Source organism: Sciurus carolinensis, chromosome 1, assembly GCF_902686445.1.
Source record: "Sciurus carolinensis chromosome 1, mSciCar1.2, whole genome shotgun sequence".
Taxonomy (NCBI): domain Eukaryota; kingdom Metazoa; phylum Chordata; class Mammalia; order Rodentia; family Sciuridae; genus Sciurus; species Sciurus carolinensis.
The window spans coordinates 202,809,774-202,831,628 of NC_062213.1; the positions used below are offsets into that span (position 1 = coordinate 202,809,774).

The following is a 21,855-nucleotide window of genomic DNA, read 5'->3' on the forward strand; positions in this document are numbered from 1 at the left end:
GACTGGGTTACTTCTGCCAGGAAGAACGTTCCCCTTCCTGGGTACTTCCCAGTCTGAGGGACAATCCATGGCTGTCACTGCAGCTGCTGGCTTCCAGCTTTTGCTGCAAGGGTCACCCCTCTTCCCCTGGAGGCTTGGGATGGGTCTTGCATTCATTTCCATCTCCTTGTCCTTTCGTGTCCCTGCCTGGAGCTCGCCACTTCTGGATGGGCACATGGTTCCCATTACCACTTGTGATGTCACCTAAGTCTGCTTGGGTCTTATATGCTGCTCATGATGACCACAAATTCCTGGGTCTATTTCCCTGTCCTCCAGGAACACAGCACAGTGACACGGTCCCCCCCACCACTACCTCTGTCTCTCAAAGAAAGAATCAAAGCACAGATTCTGGCAAAACAATTTTACTGTTTAAAAAATAAATGTGACATTTGACATAGAAAAAGGCATTTAAAAAACCGTTTTGAAAGGTTTAAAAAGGCTTTTGTTCTGAACCTCTTAGCCCTCATTAAGTTTCCATTAACACCCAGGAGCGGCCACGTCGGCTCACGCTTGCTGCTGGGCAGTGCCCGTCACACCCACTGCCTCCCTCCACCAACCAGGGGACCTCCCTCTTCTCCCCTCCAGAAGCCCAGACCCCAGGTTCCCCAGTGTGGGGCAGACAGCAGGGACACGGTCCAGGTCACAGCAAGCCCCCAACACACACGCCAGTGCTGCCCTCCCTCAGCCCCTCGGCCGGGGCCATCCGCACCCCAGTGGCAATCCTGCTCCTCTCTCCCCGGGCATGGGCTGGACAAGCCCTGGTGCCGCTGCCCCCCGCTCACAATGGGCAGAGTGGGGGAGCTGACTGCCAGCTTCCTGTCCCAGAGAAACGGAAGCAAAGGAGCTCTCGCAACCAGCTGATCCAGGGCCCCTCGCCCGCCTCCCTGGGTCACCACGCTCCGAAACGCCAGGGGAGGGAAGGCCCAGCGTGGCCCTGGGCTGGGGCACTGTACTCTCCGCTCAGCGCCCACCACCGGCCATTCCAGCCCACGCTCTCTGCCGCCACGTGCTCGCCCCTCCCACAGCAAGGACGGAGAAGATGCAGTTTCCTTCGGAACAAGGCACGGGCTGGAGGGAGCGCGTCCTGGGAACGGAGACTGAGCAGAACTAAGGAATCCAGGGTCCGACCCTCCCCGCGCTGCCCCCTCACACGGACGGGCCCTCCCTTGACCTGCTTGCAAACAGATGCCTTGCAGCCTTGGCTGGAGGGGACGTTTCACACGGGCACGTGGCTTGCCAGGCTCAGAAAGGTGTCCTCGAGTCCCCTGCGGCTCCTGCCTGTGTGGCGACACACCGAGGAGGGGGCAGGACGCTCAGCCCAGCGCCCAGGAGCTCCTCCCTCACACCCCACCTCGCGTGCCGAGGGAGCCGTGGGCCGGGTGCGGATGTTCCTGGAAGGCGTCTTCCAAGAACAGCTGCTGCTCTGGGCTCCCGCCTCGCAGGGCAGACCGAAGCCACGGGAGGCGAGCTCTGCTCCGAGCGGAAAGGGCGCGAAGACATGGAGCCCTCGCCGCGGGCGGCAGAAGGGAAGCAGCACGTGCTAGTGACCAGCCGGGGCCTGCCCACCAGCCACCACATGGAGGCCGGGCGGTGCTGGCTGGTCCTGGGCTGACCACAGCTGCAGAGTGGGTGCAGGGAAGGGCAGGCGGGTCAGCGAGAGGGCCCCTCTGTGCCTCCGACTGCTTCAGCGGGCGTGCTCGGGGGCCCTGGGGAAGACCACGGCTGCCTCCTGCCCACTGCACAAAGCCATCTCCAAGTGCCACCACACTCAGGGTCTGGGGTGCTGGTGTTAAACAGCTGCCAGGAGAGCTGGAGGGCCAGGGGCACAAGAGGCCACACTCTCCTGCTCAGCAAGAATGGCCAGGGTAGACACTCCTTGTGGGCCATGTGGCCCAGGATGTGTGGGAGCAGTGACCTATTCAGGCCCTTGGCCTCTCTGGAGCCTCCTTCAAGGGAAGGCAGGAGCTGACCAGGCAGGCCGCCCGGGGCCCTCGCAACACCACCAGCCTTTCCTGCCACTGGCTCCTTTCCTGATGCAGACGTGGCCAGGCACATTCCCATCCGTGGCTAATGGCACCCAGAGTCCATCTGCTTAAGATAACAACCTGGCTGGGCAAAGCTGTTGCAGGGCTGCTTTCGTGAGTTTGCACGTCTCGTGTAGGAGAAAAAAAAAGGTTCTGAAGACTAAGTTCTAGGAAACAGCCCCGTAAGCTTTTCTGGAAGCTTCTTCCTTCCCATCTCTGTCACCACCTCCAGCTCTCTGTATGAACAGGGAAAGGAGGGAAGCAAGACAGGCAAAAGGGAATTCCCGGGTCAGGGAGACCGAGCCCTGTTGATTTTGGAATGAAACCCTCCAGGAAATATTCTGATTTATTAGTCCAAACAGTAGGAAGCTTTGATTATGCTACTGATCTGGGCCCAAGAGCAGGAATAAAGCATTTTCTGCAGAGCAAGGAGCAGGAAGGTCAACAAGATGAGACTGTTGACCTTGCAGTTAGCAGAAACGCGTGCGTCCAGGTGGGAAATCAGAATCCAGCTTTGACCACCCAGAAAGTCCCTCAAGCCTTTCCCACCACCAACGCAACAATGTTTGCTCTGCAGATGCTGATGAGGTCCCCCAAGGAGGGGCCTCTGCACACGGGTCCTGGCCAGGGAAACTGACCCCACCACCAGGAGAGGAGGCGGCCCCACAGGGTGTGGGGAACAGGGTCTGGAACCCACAGACCTGGGCTGAGGGGCTGCTAGCCAGCCACTGTCACTAGACAGCATCTTTAACCGGCACCTCAGTTTAAAACCATCAGCAGCTGAGGGCCCAAAGGACTGAGCACGATGGTGCTGTGCAAGGGCCCCTCTAAAGGACATGCAGCATCTCCTGGACGGGCTGCAGGCTTGGGTCTCAGGGCTCTGTCACCATCTCCCGCCCCTCCCCAGGAAGGGAGCGGCCCTAGAGCAGAGCAGCCCAGTCACAGGCTGGAGCAGCATCCAGAGCCCCCCTGCCTGAGCCAGGCCAAGGGCAAACGTCCCCGAGGCCTGAGCTGGACAGCTGCCTTCCATCCTCCCGTCACCAGGGAGCCCAAGAGGGAAGCTGCGGGACAGAAGGCTCCAGCGGCGGCTGTCGTGAGCCACCCACGGGGCCTGAGCACGGGCTCCCCCCAGCCTCAGCGCCCTCGGTTCCTAACAACGGTTCCTAACAAGGCAGAAAGCTGGACTAGGCGGGTACTTCTCCAACTCTGCACCAACTCCATCCTGTGGGCTGCAAGCAGCATTTTTTTAAGTGAAAAAATAGAAAGCAGAGGGCATCCCAGGTCCTGAGGGTAAGAGTTCCTTTGTGAAACTGGCACGAGACACACATTTTTACACAGATGTGACTGAGTCGTGATTCACGTTGTGGCTTACGGTCCAAGTGGTTGAGGATCACATGCTCCGTGGCCCTGGCTCTGGGCCGCTCTGCTGCCTGCCCGAGTGAAGGGAAAGGCCTGGTAGGGCCAGGGACACCCAGCTCTGGGCTGGACCCTCCTCTGTGATTTGCGGAGGCACTGGATCCTGGAAACCTTTGGCGTTCTTGCCCCCACCGACTCCCTGCACACACTCTCCGTGATAAAGGGCAGTGCTGAGGCGAGTCACTCCTGAGTAAGAACAGGACACTCCAGGCCCTGGCCGGCAGTGACTCACTCTTATTCAGAAACAGTGACACAAAGCCCACTCACCCTTGCTCCTGGAGAGATAGTGGGGCACGTGGAGGCCCCTTTCGCTCTGGTTTTGCAACCACAGAGGAATGAGTCCTTAAAGAACAGACGCGGGCGTGCTGCGGTCAAGCTCCCAGGGAGGCAGATTGGGAAACGAAAGGAAAGGCGGAGAGACTCCACTCGGCCTGCGATGGCTGCCAGGGCCGGTGGGTGGTGATGCGCCGGCGCCCCCGCGTGGCCAGAGGGGGAACTTCGGCAGCAACCGAAGGTCCGCTCCAGGACCACGCAAAATGCTCCCAACCCCTGGCACCAGGTGCTGTTGGGACTGGGTCCTCGGAGGCCAGAGTAAGCAGAATTTTAAGGGTGCCTTTCACATGGGCGCTCTGGCTTGGGCAACCATCTCTCTCTCTCTCTCTTTCTCTCACACACACACACATACACACACACACACACACACCCCTCCAGTGAAAGCGAGAACTGTTTTCAATCTGAAGCCTGAAAAAAAGTGTAAACAATTGAAGTGGAGAAGCAGATTTCCTGATGCGCCCACTGATGAAAGCCCTCTCTCCTACCCTGTGGGCACCACTAAGCGGGCAGCTGAAACAGAAGTTACAAGTGTCCTGGGAATGTCCCTTTTTGGTTGTGGGCTTTCTTGAAAACGGTTTCAGAAGCGGCCCTCCCTGACCTCCGGGGTTTCAGGGAAGCCATACACTGGCCGCCCACGAATGTCCCCCATCTTAGGCAGGGCGCTGGTGGTGCAGTGGGAGGGAACAGGGGAGGCCGGGAGACAGGCAGTCACCAGGCTCAAGGGGGCCTGAGAGGTGGTGTGAAGAGGGCTGACATCAGCCTGTCCCCTGCTGCCACCAGTCAGCCAAGTAAGCCCTCAGAAAGGGGCTGTGAGCTGCAGACACCCTAGCGGGGCTATCTGGTCAGATCAGAGACACCTGGTGGCCCAGGGTCTCTTGATGTCACATGTCCCTGCATCCGAGAATGATTTAACTGGACCTTTCCTGGTAAAACAAGAGGTACTGAGGGTGGAAACACCCCCTGAGGCACCGGAGATGTCCATGACCCTGTCAAAGTAGGGATCCCTGGAACAGCCGATCCTGCGCACCCAGCACGGATCAGAAGGGAGATGTGCTGGAGATAGGACCATGGGCAGAGGGTCAGGTCCTTCCTGAGGATGCTGGGGAGCTGGAACCCCCTCCCCGAGCAGAGCAGTTCTCAGCTGAGAAAAGAAGCCATAAACAACAGGTGCTAAGATTTCTGGGAGCTTTCGACATCCCAGGACTTGTTGCTGTGTTCCTGTTACCAACCCTCATCTCTAGAGGGAGAGGCAGAGGGGCAGTAGGGAAACAAAGGGACTGGGGACTCACAGGACAAAGGGACTCAGAGACAGGGCAGGTGGAGGCACCTGGAAGAGGACTGGCGAGTTGGCTGAATGTGCAGAGGCTGAATGAGGGGTGGCTAGAGGAGGCTGTGTTGGGACAGTCCACAGCCTCCCTGCTGGTACAGGGCAGAGCGCACGGGGGTCTCTGCCTCCTTCTCTCTACCAACCCAGGCCCTTCTCCAAAGGGCCTTCAAGGATTGCCTCCCTGGGAAACACCCCTGGTCCATCTTGGCCCACGGCGTCCCCTCTTCTGACTGGGGCTGCGTCTCCCCACCTCTTTCCTGCTCCATGATGACATGTAACTGCGGGGGGTCTTTTCTTGAGGTTTCTCTCCTGGCCTGGATTTGAGGCACCTCAAGAGAAGAGATCCCCTTTTGCCTGTTTCTGCACTTACCCACCACAACCAGGGGGGGCCAACGGGCACAAGGGCTGGGACGGGGCCGTGTCCCCTCTGGGCCTGACTCTGGGCATCAGGCTCCAGGGAGCTGAGGCACACTGGGCAGTGGGAAGGTTAGGAGTGGGGGAAGATGGCGGGTGAGAGAAATCCTGGGGGCGAGCAAAGGGGGAGGAGGCCCCTGTCATCCCAGAAAGGCCTCGAAGTCCATGTACCACACCAGCTGGCCAGATTTAGGCAGCACGCCGGAGATGGGCCACTTCTTGGGCTGGTGGCCCACGCGGCTCACCAGCATGGTGATCTCACGCTTCATCCTGCCCATGACCAGGACCACCACCTTCTTGGCACGGTTGATGAGGGGCAGGCTGAGGCTCATGCGCTGGTGTGGCCTGAGGGGGCTCTCGGTCAGCACCACCAGCTGCTCACCATCCAGGCCAGCAGGTGACTGCGGGAAGAGGGAGGCCGTGTGCCCGTCGGTGCCCATGCCCAGCAGCACCAGGTGGAAGCTGCTGTTGGCCACCAGGGCTGAGATCTCCCTGGCGTAGGTCTGGGCGCCCTGGTCCTCCTCAGCACAGAGCCGCTGGTGCAGGTGGACGGGCATGGGGTGGATGTTGTAGTAGGGGATCCTGATGTGCTGCAGCAGGTGGGCCTGCAGGCCCTGGAAGTTGGACTCGGGGTCCGAGAGCGGGACGCAGCGCTCGTCCACCAGCCAGAGGTGCGTGTGGGCCCAGGGGAAGCCGTAGTGCCCTGTGGCCAGCTGCTGGAACAACGCCTGGGGGCTGGAGCCGCCCGAGAGCGCCAGGTGGAACTCGCCAAAGCACTGCACCGCCTGCACTGCAGTGGCCTCGATGTCCTCAGCCAGCTTGGAGATCAGCTCCTCCGGCCAGGCGGAGACCAGCGGGCTCTCGCGGTAGGTGGTCCTGAGCACCTGGAAGTCACTGGGCCGCGGGGCAGACCCGGGCCCTGGCACCAGCTGCTCTGGCTGCTGCTGGGAAAAGGATAGTTGGCCACCACTGAACTCAAAGTCCAACAGATGGCCATTCTCAGCTCCCCCTGGGTAGATGCGCGGGACCTCACGGGCCAGGCTGTCCAGCAAGGGGGTCCAGAAGACCCAGGAGGCTAGCAAGTTCTCCGTGGTGATGAAGGACTCCTTTCGGCGGTGGAAGATGTGCGACAAGAGGATGGAGTAGGCGTCCTGCTCCCTCACAGGGCTGTAGGCATAGTAATCTGACAGTGGGCGACCGAATAGGCGGAGCCCAGGCCGGTCCTGCACCTCCGTCCAGCTCTGTGTGGGCAGGGTGGGCCTGAACAGGTTCCGGCTGACCAGGATGGCAGGGTGGCCCAGCTCGCCGTGTCCAATGTAGAAGATGACCTGCCGGGGCAGACATGGGCTCTGCTCCGAGGTCCCGTGCCTCTCGCCCTGGACACAAAATGCCCGGTTCTTGAACAAGATGCGCACGTAGCCCACTCTCTCGTCCAAGGCCTTGCCAGACATCAGGATGAAGGGAACACCCTCCCAGCGGAGGTTGTCCACGTGGACAAGGACGGCTGCAGTGGGGAGAGGGCAGAGGGTGACGCGGAGGCCCCGGAGCAGGCCAGCCCATCCGCCGGGCACCCTCTGCTTCTGCGCTGCCCGGACCTGCCCGCCCTCCCCATCTCCTCTTCCCAGTCAGCGCTTGAAAACCAGCCGGAGGTTGACTCGGTGGCGGCCACGCCAGCACCCTGAAGCCCCTCTGGGAGCCTTGGTCTAACTGACCCTGCAGCCTGCAGCCTGGACACTTGAGAAGTCCCACTGTGGGGCCAGCAGGGTGGAGGATCCCAACTCCCCCGGCAGGCGAGGTCCTGCAGGGAAAGGCACCTCCCTCCTTTGCCTCCTTTGCGGATCACGTAGGAGGCCCTGAAGCGAGGCCAGCGGTGGGGGCACTAGCCCGACAGGCAAGGAGTGTGCATGTGTGCGTCCTGGTGGTATGAGCCGGATGCTGACCGGCTACTTCATGCCAGGCTCCAAGCCTGGCATAGCTGCAGGACTTCACCAGCCTCCCCTGTCTGCACCTGCGGAGCGGGACGAGAGCCAGGACTGCCTCACGGGTCTGCACATGTGAGGATGCAGAGCACCTGGCCCCGTGCAGAGGCTGCGCGGGCAGATGTGGCTCCCCGTGGGCGTTCCCTGCGCAGGATGCAGCCTCTCCCACCAAGTGCTGGGCCTCCAGGACTTCAGAGGATGGCCCCAGTGGGCTCTGCGGGCTAGCGTGGGCTGAAACCCTTCTTCACTTGGGTGGCCAGGCCTTAGCCGCCCAAGGGCAGCACCTGGTCTGAGCCTCTCAGGTAAGCTCTCGGGAAGCTTCTGTGGGCTGGGCCTGAACAGAGGCCAACACAAGAACACTGCCCTTAGGACATCATCTGCCCAGAGAGTGCCCACAGGTGACCCACTGCCTTAGGCTGGCAGAAGGCCAGAGGGCAGGGGCAGGTGGCCATGCACTGAGCATTCTTGTGAAAATACCACCTCGAGTCCCTGCCGCCAAAAACCAAAGGGCACTGAGCTTGGAAAGCTGCTTCTGGCTGCTGGCCGCCCCGCAGCCCATGACCCGGAGCCCACCTGCGAAGGTTGGCGTCAAGCTGTGGAAGTCGTCTGGCTTCTGCAGCTCTCTGCGCACCTGCCCGCTGTAGGTCTGGTACTGGCCCACCACGGCGCTGCCCCTCTGCAGGCCCCGCAGGGCCCGGAAGGCCTGGAGCTTGTGCTGCAGCACGGCCTCCGAGCTGCTGACCTCGTGGGGCAGCTCCATGGCCACGAGCGTGAGGATCTCCGTCAGGTGGTTCTGCAGGGTGTCGCGGATGACGCCATACTCCTCGTAGAAGCTGGTGCGACCTGGCAGGAAGGAGGGGCGTCAAGACCCCCACCCACACACCTGTCTGCGCATCCCTGTCCTCAGTCCAAAGGGCCGGTGACGGGGGGATGCCAGAGCACACGGGAACAGGGGGCAGGCAGGGCGTCGGAGCCACAGCCCTTCCAGGAGAAACGCCTGAGAGAAGGCCCGGGTCCCGGGCCCTCCAGGAACCCGCGTGGGAAGGCTGCAGCCCCAGACCCCCGTGCAGTCCTTGGCAGGCCGCTGGCCTGCCCTGCTGGACCTGCCCAGGCTGGTGCAGGAGTGGTCACAGTACCAAGCTGAGGGCCGTGGCCCTGGGTCTGACCGGCCTGTGCAAGTGTCTGGTCTCGGGCAACGAACGTGACTTCTATTTCTGCATCCTGCCATTCAACAGGGCCGACTGATGCCACCCCATGGCCCAGCACACACATGCACAGGGCCCCTGCAAGGAGGCGGAAGGAGGAACGGGAGGGGATGCCAGTACGGGCTGCGGCAGGAGGTGAGGGAAAGGCCCCTGTGCACTGGAGGCGTCCGGGAGGGCAGGTCAGGGGAAGGGCCCTCCAGTGCACCCTCCCGGCGGCAGGAAGGAGCTGGGCCTCCTGGGGCTGGACATGGAGACAGTGGGCGCTGAGGCTGGGGAGGAGCCTGGGCTGGTGGGATGAGGTCAGGAGGCAGGACTTTGCTCTGGGCTCCAAGAGAAGCTGCTGGAGGATTCGAAGCAGTCCAGACCCAGCCCACGTTAGAGCAGCGGTCTGGCCTGCCCTGCGGGAGAAGGTTGGAGAAGCAGGGAGACCAGGGAAGAGGCTGCTCAGCTGCCTTGGAGGGAGAAGAAGGGGCACCAGGCTGGAGCGGACAGAAACATGAGCAAAGAGAAGGACCCAAGACAGGTGCTGGAATCTGGGCCTGAGCAACAGGGCAGACAGTGAGGAACAGGCGTGCAGGAGGGAACCAGCAGCTCCAGCTAGGCGCGTCTGAGGCAGGAGCACAGGGCTGGCTGAAGGCCACAGGAAGCAGCACCACAGAACACTGGGCACAGAGCCCCCGCAGAGGTGACGCCGGTGCCTGGCGAGGTGCTCAGCACCTGACTGTGCCACTCTGCACGATGCAAAGGTCCCATGGAGCAGCACCAGCTACGATCAGATGGCCAGGGCTGGGAGCCGGGCCTTCTGCGTGAGGCCCTGGATTCTAGCCCCAGCACCAGACACACACACGTGCGCGCGCACACGCACACACAGAGGAAAGACAAAAAGGCCCAGACCTGGACATGGATAGTGTGTGACTCCCCAGGGAAATCAAGCAGCAGATGCTTAGGGAATCAGACACACATGGAAGACTAAAGACAAGCAGGGATAATCCACCCAAAATCGGGAATAGTAAGGGAGAGGAAATGGAGGGAATCCAGGGAGAGCCACCTGGGGAATGACAGGGTCTCCCTAAACAACCAGCAGGAGCTGGGCAGAGTCCTTGCCTGGCAGGCAGGAGGCCCTGGGTTCCATCCCCCGCACCTCCAGATAAATAAATAAAAGCAAAAACCAACTGGAGGTGCACGGGGTTCGCTGTGCCATGGTTTTATGCATTTTGTAAGCATTCTCCTCTAGCTGGCATCTGGTTGGTACTTAACTCAGACAAAAAGGAGGGGGCCCCAGTTCAGACCTGCAGGACCCAGCACACTCCCTCAGAACGGCCACCCTGGGTCCCTGGCACCTTCCCTGACTGGCTCGTTGTGTGCTCCCTCAGGCCATAGCTGGTGGCACAATGTGCCCTGAATTCAGCCCAATAAGCCACTCTTGGCAGAGGCACCAGCACTGTGGGAAGAAATGCAGCCAGGAGCTGGGCACAGTGGCACACGCCTGTAATCCCAGTGACTCAGGAGGTTGAGGCGGTCACATCCGAAATTCGAGGCCAGCCTTAGTAACTTAGGGTGACCCTCTCTCAAAAATAAAGAAGTAAAAAGGGCTGAGGATGTGGCTCAGTGGTTAAGGGCCCCTGGGTTCAATCCCCAGTACCAAAAAAGAAAAGAGAAGAAGAAATGCAGCCAGCAGCCCTCTTGAGAGCAGGAGGCACACTGGGCCCCTGTGAAGACCTTCACAGCTTTGTCCCCAGCCAGAGCTCCAGGGTGTGGCTCTGGCGGGGGAGCTCAACCCTGAAGTGTGCAGGACAATCGGCCCAGCTGTACGGCCAACACGCCAAGTATCCCCCTGAGAAAACGTGGCGGAGCTCCCCGGGCCACATTCTGGCCCTCGAAGTCCTTACAATATTGTTGACAAGACGTCAAGGAAAAGGTGATAATGAGTGACGACCTGTGAACGTTCATAATGCAGTCCTCACGATACGGATACCTAAGGAGATCCTGCCGTCACCCCCCAATTACAGAGTCTGCTACCCCCACTTTGAAAAATAAAGAAACCGAGGTTCAGAGAGGGGAGGTGGTGTGCCCACGCTCACACAGCTGGTAAACAGGTAGAAAGGAGACTGAGGCCCAGACAACTGGCCCTGGAGCCTGTGGTCCCCACTACTTGCCTCCCTTGAACCCTGAGTATCAAACTCAGCGCGCAGCCGAGTGGTCTGAGCGCCACAGATTTCGGAAACAGTGTGCAGGGGTAGAGGCTGAGCTGGGCTCGGAAGGAGGTCCGGGCCAAAGGTCAGCGTTCCCAAAGCCACTGCCAGTGGAAGTGCCAGGAGGACAGTGAGGCCAGCGGCGCCTGTGACTCTGGGGTGCGTGTGCTGGGCTGGCTCACCTCGCCCCCGCTAAGTCAGGGGTGCCTCACGGGCTGTGAACCCAGGGGAGCTGGTCTTCCAGTTATTCAGGAAAATGCGGAGTCTGAATCCTTAAGCATGATGGGAACCCCGGGCCGTGTGCATGCGAGGCAAGCGCTCCACCCCCGAGCTCAGCCCCAGCCCTTGCTTAATCTTTAAATGTGCATGAATAATTCGGATTTTTAAAAAAATATTCTGTCTCAGAAAAGTGTGTGTGTGTGTGTGTGTGTGTGTGAGAGAGAGAGAGAGAGAGAGAGACTCTGCTCGGCCAGAGCACATCCGCAGCAGAGGCCTCCAGGCAGATCTGAAGATCTGAAACGCTCCAACACTGGAAGCCTTTGCGAGCCCACAGGACAGCACGAGTGGGAAAGTCCACGCCAACCGTGTGATGGGCCACACTCAACACGTCTGATTCCGCATTCAGATGTGGCTCTGTCCCCAAGGTATCTCACACATGCCAACATCCCCAAATCTGAAGAAATCCAAAATACTTCCGGTCCCACGCACTTCAAACATAGCCACACAAACGTCTTAGAGTAGGGAGGTGGACCAGCGAAGAGGAGGTCCAGGAAGACGGCGCCGCCTGGGATCCACAATGAGCCCAGAGATGGGGCTGGCGGAGACTGGATCCACCAGGCCGCACTGGCCGCACTCGAAGGGAGGAGCAAAGGCCCAGGCAGTGAGAAATGGTGAAGTGCAAAGCCGTTACTCAGTGGACGAACAAAGACTACCCGGTGGCTGTCCGGCTCCACGGTCAGCGTCCAGACCCCTGACCCAGGGCAGAGGCAGGGCGAAGGCCTAGAAGGCACAGCCCTGGGGTTCCCGCTCCAGCACTGGGGGAGATCTCAGGCTCCTGATCTGCAGCGTGGTCTCTGGGCCAGAGTTCAAAGCCCAGCCCTGCTGTCTTTGGCCCCATGATCTCAAGCAAGTGACACTGCCACACATCAAAAATGGAATGTCCGCTGTCCGTACTCCCTGGCAGGCTGCAGCGGGGACGGAGGAGTTAATAGAGACGGAGGGCGCAGAAGGCCACCTGCCACCAAGGAAGCCTGGGCGAACACTGGCAGGAGGCAGTAAGAGAGACCACTCAGGAAATAGAGTGGGGACGGGAAGTAGCTGGCATTTCATGAGGAGAGCATGGTGATGGTCAGTTCTAAACCTGCTGACTCTGGAGCACCCGTGAGGGCACCTGAAAGGTCACTGGAGGTGTGCAGTGCAGCCAGGGCTCAGGTAGATGTCAAAGGCTGGTGATGAACCGGGTTCCGCCAACCTGAAACGCCATCACAGGCGGAAGCACCGCTACTCATCACCACGAAGAAACCGGCTGTCAATCAAGCATGTCACCCTCGATGGGAAACCCACCTCCAGAGATGTTCAAATATGAGAAACCATGTTTCAGAGAATCCATGGATTACAGTAGATTCAAGAATGAAGAAGAGAACCAAGGCTTTAAGAATAAATGAATTTTTGATGGAAAGCAACAGGGTCCCTAAAAGCTCTGTTATCTGCTTACTATTCATTAATTTAGCAAATCCCTAAGTGGCTCTTTTCCTATTTTTATCCTCTCAATTCTCGATTCCCGGGGAGCACGCTCGCCATGGGTGCGTTTGCTTCCCACTGGGTGGAGGAGAGCTTCCTGATTCCCTCATTTCAAGCTCCCAGGGGTGCCCCTGTTTTTAGCACAGCCTATGCATTTATGGACTCTGCTCCCACCCTGGTCAGCTCTGCTTCTCGGAGTTCCAGTTCAGGGACATCGAGGGAAGAGGCTACCGTGCAGCTGAGCACCAGGACAGGAGGCGAGGGGCTGGCCCTCCTGCTGGTGTACGGTGTGGTGACTTACTCAAGTCACTCCCAGGTATCTGCTCCTGGTAGCCTTTCCTAGGTTGAAGGCTGAGGGCTGAAATCCACCAGTGTTTGAAGGAACAGAAAAAAGCACAAGCAGGGGCTGGGGAGATAGCTCAGTCGGTAGAGTGCTTGCCTTGTAAGCACAAGGCCCTGCCCCCCCCCCCCCCCCCCCGTGAACTTGGCCCCCATCTGGGCAAGTCCAGAGTGCCTGCGGGGTCCCAGGACAAAGCACGGAGGCCTGCAGCCTTGTCCTTCATCACGAGGCTCATCTAATGAGATGGAAGAATGGGTGGAGAGTACTCTTGGCCTCCTAATTCCCCAGCAAAAATATGCTTGAAGGGAGAGAAAGCTGAATGCTCTTAAATGTTCCAGAAATAGGTAGTGGTTGTACAACTTTGGGAATAATACTAAAACCACTGGTCCACATACTTAGGGTGAATTTTATGGTATGTGAATTCTATCTCGATTGTTTAAAATACTTAGAGTATTAATTAAAATTGCCGAAACTGGAAATGATCAAAATGCCTAATTACATACAGAATTTATATCATACATTCTGTGGAATAAACAACTGAACAAATATATAGAGCTATTAAAAGATATATTATGCAGATTTTCAATAAAAGGAGATTTACATATGAGAGGAAGAGAGAGAGAGAGAGAAATATGAGGTAAGAAGGGGGATAAGAGTATCACCAACCAATTGAGGGTCTTATAATAACCCGACCCACGTCCCGTGGAAGGGACTATGAACACCTCAGCTCCCTCTCCTTGCAAACTTGGAAGGAGGATGGCATTTCCATTTGTAAAATATTTCCGTGAACACTATCTGATTTAATCCTTAAAACCAGCCCAAGAGACAGGTAGCAGGGGTTCTCAGCATTACACGGAGGCTATGCTGAAGGTCACAGCCTTCAAGGGACAGCCAGAAAGATCTGGGTTTTCCCAGCAAAACCAGATACGTTTTAAAAAAGAACTGAAACCACCTGCCATCCCTACCAATGTCTTCTGGGATCACTAAAAATAAGGAGAGGTGAGGGCCGCGCCGAGGGCGGGTCAGCTGGTGGGCTGGCACTCTCTGGACAGGAGGCCTGCAGCTGCCCCAGGTTTACCCTGCAGACAGCATGGCAGATGGGCCGGAAAGGGGAGCTGGCCCTGCTGAGTGAGCTCCGGGCCCCCTCGAGCACACAGGCAAAGGCAGGACAGCTGGTGTGTACCTGGGAGGACCCTGGCTACCTTGGTCCCTTGGTGAGAGGCACTGAAAGGTCACTCCACCCCTCAAAGGTAAATGTGTCCCCTGTGTGGGGATAGCGTCCCCCCAACCCCTGCAGAAGGGACATCCTCAGTAAGTCTCCCTCCTTTTTTTCTAAAAAATAAAAAATTAAAAAGAGCCTTCTGCCCAGAGGAAAAACTAGGGCGGCAGAGCCTGTGCCCCTGGGCACCTCCTGGCTGGAAGGCCAACTGCGGAGGACAGGCGGAAGGGGAGGCTGTGGAGCGCTGGGCAGGATTCCAGGTTCGGCTGGGCCAGAGACGGGGCCGAACTTCAATTGCATCGGTGGCCCAGCCCCGACCACTGAACCTTTGTCATGAAAGATCTGGTTCCTCTGTCTGCAAATACCATGAGGGCCAGCCACGGGGTCATGGCCACAGAGGCCGAGCCACCTGGCCAAGGTCACTGCTATGGCCCACGCTGCTGTGCCAGGGGAATCTATGACTCTCAGGGGCCTGGGCTCCTGGGAGGAGTACCCAGGTCAGCCTCCTTCGAGGGAGCTGCTGAGGGAGCTGCTGAAGGATCCTCCGTCCCTTCCTCCCCTGCTGCCACCCCCAGCTGGTGCAGCTGACTCTGCAGCAAGCTCCTGGCCAGAGGATGCGGCAGAACGAAAGGAAAAAACACACACACACACACACCACCACTCACACGGCCACAGAGGGAGGGAGCGGGGGAAGCCGCTGCCACCGTTTGGATGTGGGTGAGCGGGGTGAGGGAAGACTCCAAACGACCTTGCAGCTAGAAGTCCCCTTCCCAGGGCTGCGACAATCCTGGGCCAGGAGAGCGCCACATCCCCAGCCTGGCCTCTCCCAGCACACAGGGCAGTGTAGGCCCCTCCCGGGGACAGGGGCAGCAAGGGCTGCACACCTGCAGGAGAGAAGGGGGTCTCCCAGAGGCGTGGCGGGCAGGTGAGACGGGAATGGCCTCTGAAGTTGGTCCTTCTGCCTAATGTTTAGACTGCAGCGTTTGGAATTCTGCCACAGAAACTTTCGACCCATGCGAGGCCCGTGGCGGTGGCCCTGGCCTCCTAAGTCCACCAAATTCCAACAGGAGGTCCTCTCCTCCAGCCTGCCTTCCACCGTCAAGGTGCAGCCCGGGCCCCATGCTGGGCTCAGGGCTGGGGGTGGGGGTGGGCTGCAGATCTGTAGGACCGTCCTTCCTCTCAGCCTGGATCAGGGTCCAAAGCAGAATGAAGGGGAGGGTGTCACCAGAGCTGCACCAGCCACCTCCTCGGGGTGCGGCCAAACCTGTTCTGCACACAGATGCGCAAACGCCCCATTTCCGAGTACCCCTGCTGAGGTGGGCCTGGCAGCAAGGAGCGGTCCCGTTACTGCTCCAGGCCCACGTGAGCAACTGGCAGAGAAACAGGCTGACCAGTGAGACCCAGACCCCAGTGAGACCCAGACCTTGGGCCTGCCGGCCAGTTCTGACAGAAACGGAATCAGGACCAGCCCTGGGGCCACCCTCGGTGGTTGCAGCCCGTCCGGGGGGCACAGTGAAGCCCCAGCTGCCCCGTCTGCTCTGGGCTGCCCCAGCTCTGGAGCAACGAGAACCACCCACTGCAGCAGCCTTGCAGACCCACCCCAGGCCTTTCCCTGAGGACAGGAACAGCCAGCCCAGGCCGGCGCTGCGTTCAAACCCAAGATCCTTTCCACAGGCTCTCCTCCTCCGGAGACCTGCCCAGGCCTCCGCCTGCCCTTCTGTCTGGTCCTCGGTCCTGGCTAGGACGGTCAGGCCTGCAGTCTGCCTAGCCCCTGCCTCTATGTGACCCTGCCAAGAACCCACTAATGGCACATGATACAAGGTGGCAGAACTCAGGTGAGTGTGCCGACATCACGGCTCTTCTGCACCCCACAGCAGGCAGAGGAAGTTGCTGCCAGAAAAGAGGAGAGGACCCACTCCCATCCCTGTCAGGGACTGGGCAGAACCACAGCACAGAGAGGCGCAGGCACCGCCCGCTGGCCCGCAGCGGGGTGGCAGTGGCACTTCTTGCCTGCTCCAGATCTGCAGCTCAACTCTGCAGTGAAGCAAGGACAAGGCACACAGCCCGCCAGCACATCGCACACAGGCTCAGGACGCTGCCACCTGAGCCCTGCTAAGGACCAGGAGGGGACATCTGGAAGGGCTCGGGAGGACTCCCTGAGACCATGAAGGCTCCCCGAGGGAGCAGGGGGAGAAGGGAACAGGACCTGCCCTCTGATGTGGGTCCTGAGTGGAGAAACCAGCACGTCTAAAGGACGTCCTTCAAGGCCTGCCTGGGAAGTCCCGCCTGACCTCCGCCCTCCCACCTCACCTGCCCCACAGCCCCAAGGGCCTGCCTCCCCCGCAGGGGCATCTGTCTCTCATCCCCATTGATCTATGAGGTACCAGGGCACAGAGGCTGGGCCACGTACTACTCTGTAGCCTTGAGGCCTGGGGCAGAGCTGCGAGCACTAAACACACCTTCACAGAGGAAAGGAGAGAAGCCAAAGAGCAACCACGGGAGGAGGGAGAGGAAGAAAGAGAGGGCCTTCCCCAAGGGCTCAGGGCCTCCCCTCTGGCCAGGTGCCCACTGCAGGCAGGCAGGATGGGAGAGTGGCCTCCAGGACACCCCTGCTTCTGCAGAAGGTGGCCACAGGGCTGAGCTGGACAGGAGGCTGCTCTGAGGCACTGGGCTGTGTGCTGAGCCCAGGAGCTGGGCACACTGCTGCCCCAGGGCCAGCCTCCACTACTCCTGCTGAGGACCTGGGCATGTCACCAGACCTCGTCTGTAAGAGGAGCCCAGGAATAGTCCCAACCTCGTGCCACTGTTGGGGTACCTAAGGGCACAATAAAAATTGCTTCTAATTATCACTGGGTAACAACCAATGCTTTAAACGTGGTCCGTGCTCAAAACCTGTGCTGACAGAACGCCAGAGCCCAAGTGACCTCAGCCGCCATCATCCACAGATGAGGAAGAAAGGTACCAAGGTCCAGGCAGAGGCAAAGACGGGCCTGACCCTTGGACCGACCATTCCAGGACAGACAGGACAAGCACAAGGAAGGACTGCACCGTGGAGGGAGCGGGGAGACCTGCAGCGCCTGGAGAGTGGGGGTGGGCCTCACAGGTGGTCAGCAAGGCCCCTGTGAGGAAGAGGGTGGAGCTGGGCCAACACCTGGGGAAGGGGGTGGCGAGGAGGGGACGGGGGCTTCTCAGGCACAGTGCCACTCCTGCAAGTACCAAAGTGGGCGAAGCCCCTGCACAACTCTGGCGGTCTCGCCCACACTCACGGAACATCCAGGGAGCTGCCAGCATTTATCACCTGCCAGTTGTTGCAAGGGTCTGCGCCAGGCAAGGTTGCTGGTCCAAATGCCCCTACGGGCAGCAGGGACGATTTGGGCTTTGCCAGCACGCAGCCTGCAGGCTGGCCCAGGGCGGAGTGCACACAGCAGGCCCTGGAGGGAGACCTCGTACCAGCACAAAATCTCCCTGGGTACCAAGCTGGTCAGAGTGCAGGGGCCAGGCTGCCACTCCAGCCCGCAGGGCCCACTGCCCTCCCCAACACCCGGTAGGCGAGGCCATGAAGCCACTCACGTACCTTCTGCATCCACAGTCTCCTTCATGATAACCTCCACCCGCTCCACGTGGTGCCGGTTCCAGAGTCTGTCCAGGACCTGGCGGTTCTGGTCTCGAAAGGGCAGGATCTGAGCCACCGCCTGGCAGGGAGGAAGCCTGGTCATGCTCAGGGTTCAGCTCAGGATGAAGAAGAGGGCCTGGCTCCGAGGGCTCCAAACCTTTCTATTCTTGGCTCAGGGGAGAAGATGCTCTCTGAGCAATCGTTTCTGGACTTCAGGGGCTCGTGGCCCAGTAAAGACTCCAGACACTTTTAAGTGACCAAAACAGAGTTACCAGCACTCCCCCCCAAAATACTTAAAATTATCTACCTTCTGTGACTATCAATTTTTAATGAAACATATTTAATGCCAAAAATGTAGCAAGAAAAGCTTCCAATTGAATGCATTCGGTATTTCTTCTCATATTGCAGTCAAGAAGTAAGGACCTCACCGGGACCAGCTCTGGTCTGGGGACCACTATTTGTGACTAGGACTACAGCAATTGCACTCCGGGGGTGGAAAGCAACACCTCTGCCAGGACAGCTCTCTGGGGCACCACACGTGACCTGGCCCAGCAGCCCAGGTACCAAGGAGCACAGGTGCAGTGTACTCTGTGCCCGGGGCACTGGGACTGAACCACCCCAGGCTCTGAGGCCTGTGCAGAGTGAAATGGCTGGGGACTTGCATCCCTCAGGAGGTCAAACTCCTGCCTCTGAGCTGGCTTAGTTACGTGGGCTTAGGGTCCCTTTGGCCCCTATTCAGTTTTCAGATCTTGTTACCAGTCTTCTGGATCAAAACAGAATTCAGGAATAAAAAGACTTTTTTTTTTTTTTTAAGACCGATAGATACAAGACAGAAGAGTTAATTCTAATTCCACAGTATCCCCAACAGAAAACCAAGTCCAGACAGCAGAGGCCCTGGGCCACCTCTGTAGAAGAGGGGGGACAATCTGGGGAATCAGCCCAAGCACCGCGGGAGAAGCAAAACCAACGGATACACCAAGAGCAAGAGGCTGAACGCACAGGCGAGAGGAGCAGTCCTGCTGTGGCTCATGGGATTCCGCGTCTGCATCTCCTGCCCACCGCAGGGAGACCCGCGGCTCAGACTTCACAATGCCCTCCAGCCTGATTCCACAATTAGTGGTGTGGCCCTGCTGACGGGCCCGCTGGTGCCAGGTACACCCCAGCCCTGGCAGGTTCCGGGTTGGAGCTCACCTGCTTGCCCAGGTAATGGTCCACACGGTACATCTCCTCCTCTTGGAAAAAGCTCCCAAGTTCTGTAGCCAGCTGCTGGGCTGAGAGGTGGTCATGGCCAAAGGGTTTCTCGAGGACAACCCGCAGCCAGGTGCCTGGGCCTGGCCGGCAGCTGCTGTTGATGTTGCGGGCAATGTCCGCATAGGCAAAAGGTGGCACCGAGAAGTAGAAAATCCTGCCAGCCTCCCGGAGGCCTTCCCGCTGGACCTGAGCCTCAATGTCCTTGCTCAGAGTCCGATAGTCCTCAGCTGTCTTCAGCTGGCGGTACTGGCTCAGCCTCAGGAACTGACCCTTGAGTTCAACACATTGACTGCGTGTCATGTCCTGGGGGCAGGACAGGGATTCCAGGGCCTTGGTCATGAGCTCCTGACCCTGTTTGGGGGCTGTCAGCGCAGCCCCATGGAAGCTAAAACTGTGGCCCTTCCCAGCCTCATCCAGGTACAGCTGGAAAAGCGCCTGCCACAGGTACTTCTTAGCCAGGTCCCCAGTGGCTCCCATCAGGATTATGGAGACGTGTCCCTGAAGCTCCTGGGCCTGCAGGTAGCCCAGAAGGGCCACACACACGGCCACCGTGAGCATGTTCCAAACACCTGGGTTCCTGGGATGTGGGAAAGACAAACAAGGAAAAAGGAAGGTCAGACACAAGCAGGTAGCTGTGTCGAGAGTAGCAAACACTTCCTGCCTGGCGAGAAACATCCCCACGTGTCGCCATCCCCCAGCGTCCCCCTCCTTCCTGGGCAGCTGGGCTTCTGTGCCAGGAAGTCAGTGGGTAGCGTGTCTGCCCTGCAAACAAGGACTGTGCCTGGGAAAGTCACAGGCCACTTGATAGAGAATGGACCAACCTGCTGCCAGGAACAAGGGGAAGTGGCACAGAGCAAGACGGAGGCCCCCAGGCTGGGGCTGGAGTTGTGCCCCTTACACCCACAGCCCATCTCAGCCTGACCGCAGGCACCCCCAGCCCAGGAATGGCGGCAGGTCCTCAGGGGATGGCTGGGCTGTGACAGGGTGTGACCTCTCACTTCGTCTCATTTCTTCCCAGGAGAAAGTGCACAAAATCACTACCAGAAGCAGCTCCAGCAAGGGAAATAAAAACACCCTGGGACTGGGGGTTGGCTCAGTGGCACAGTGCGTACCTAGAATGCACCATGCCCTGGGTTTGATCCCCATCACCACAGAAAAACAAAAGCAGACTCTAGAACCCACTGTGGGGTGTCAGTCCCGCTCAGCCCCTTAGTGACTGCTCATTAGCCTCACTGTGCTTCAGCTTCTCACCTGGAACGAGGGCCTTGGGGACACTTCCATCACAGGGTTGTCACAAGAATAAAACCTTTTTTTTATTTACCAGGGATTGAACTCAGGGGCACTCGACCACTGAGCCACATCCCCAGTCCTATTTTGTTTTTTATTTAGAGACAGAGTCTCACTGAGTGGCTTCGTGCCTTGCTATTGCTGAGGCTGGTTTTGAACTCGCAATCCTCCTGCCTCAGCCTCCCGAGCCACTGGGATTACAGGTATGCACCACCATGCCCAGCAAAACGAGTTAATTTAAAAAATTTTAACTGATACACAAAAATATAAACATTGTACAAATTAATGAGGTATCATGTAAGTCTGATATATACATATATATATATATATATAAATCTTTAAATCGGCTTAAACATATTTATCTCCTCAAACATTTACCAGTTCTTTGTGGTAAAAATCCAAAGTTCCTTCCTCCTGCCTTTCGATGGCTATCTGTAGTCACCAGACTGCACAACGTGCCTGGGAGCCTCTGGTTTCTAACTGTAACTCAGCGCCCACTGAGAACAGGGTGGTGTTGCCACCACGCGCAGGCCAGTGCCCACCACCCTCTAAGTACCGCGTTCCTGGCAGCCGCTGTTTGGGAAGAGCAGTAAGCACGCGTTCACAAGGGCCAAGGGTGCGCACCAGACCTCGCTTTCTCCAGACCGAACCCCACAGAGGCCCACGGGCTGGGCTCCTCCGTCTCCCCTCTTGCGGATGGAAGGGCTAAGCCTCCGCTGGATGCAGTTCCCACCGTGGGGAAGTGGGGAGCTGGGGCTGACCCGAGGCTCCCTGGCTCCCAGGCAATTGCGAGCCACAAACGCTGAGGCAAACCTGCTGTGCTGGCTGGTTTTCGGCCTGGCCCAGAGCAGCTGCCTGTCTGAGGGGCCAGAGGTCCGGGGGCGGGTCACAAACATGCCCGAATGTTTGTTTTTTCCGGCCTGTTCTTGCCAAGGCTGTGAGGCCCAGTGTGCTCAACCGTCCCCATGCATCTCCCATCCTCCAATTCCCACCAGGCTGGGCTCTGGGGAAAGGACAGGAGGAAGTGAGGAGAAAAGGAACCTTGGTTGGCACCAGGGCCCATGGGAGAGCAGAGGAGGAACCAAAGCTCCTACGCACCCTTCATATGCCAGGAACGCCCCCAGACAGGAGCAAAGTTGCAGTGACCTCAGAGGCTATCAGATGACTGCACACACGGATGCACAGGCAGGGAAACCGAGGCTCGAAGAAGAACCGGAACTTGTAAAATGCTGGGCAGAGCTGGCCAGCTTACCGCCCCCCATCCCTGCCCGGAGGGGACCCATCTGCCTCTTGACTTGACGTCAGAAGCTCTCCCGCTCTGCATCTCCCTCATGTCTCCAGAGATCCACCCCCAAGATGACCCTCGTTATGGCCTAACCAAGATGAAGACCCAGTGTGTGTCAGTGTCCGCAGGACGCCTGACGTTTCCATCAATCAAAGGCCACCGACTGGCCCGCCAACCTTCCTCTCTTGCTC

General features: G+C 58.8%; 1 protein-coding gene across 8 annotated transcripts in view; it reads right to left on the reverse strand.

Annotated features, from left to right (window-relative positions):
• Positions 1–389: 389 nt before the first annotated feature.
• H6pd (hexose-6-phosphate dehydrogenase/glucose 1-dehydrogenase) overlaps positions 390–21,855 on the reverse strand; it is a 29,275-nt gene continuing 7,809 nt past the window's right edge. For 4 of the 8 annotated variants that reach the window (XM_047553595.1, XM_047553575.1, XM_047553585.1 and 1 more), the window contains exons 2-5: positions 19,033–19,669; positions 17,803–17,920; positions 8,106–8,375; positions 390–7,057 (exon numbers count right to left, since the gene is read on the reverse strand). In XM_047553595.1, coding sequence (XP_047409551.1) covers positions 5,694–7,057; positions 8,106–8,375; positions 17,803–17,920; positions 19,033–19,669 — 2,389 coding nt within the window. In that variant the 3' untranslated portion in view covers positions 390–5,693. Of the gene's footprint in view, positions 7,058–8,105; positions 8,376–17,802; positions 17,921–19,032; positions 19,670–20,757; positions 20,895–20,935; positions 21,199–21,477; positions 21,807–21,855 lie in introns of those variants that run through there. The other 4 variants (XM_047553630.1, XM_047553640.1, XM_047553603.1 and 1 more) reach the window with 4 other exon arrangements.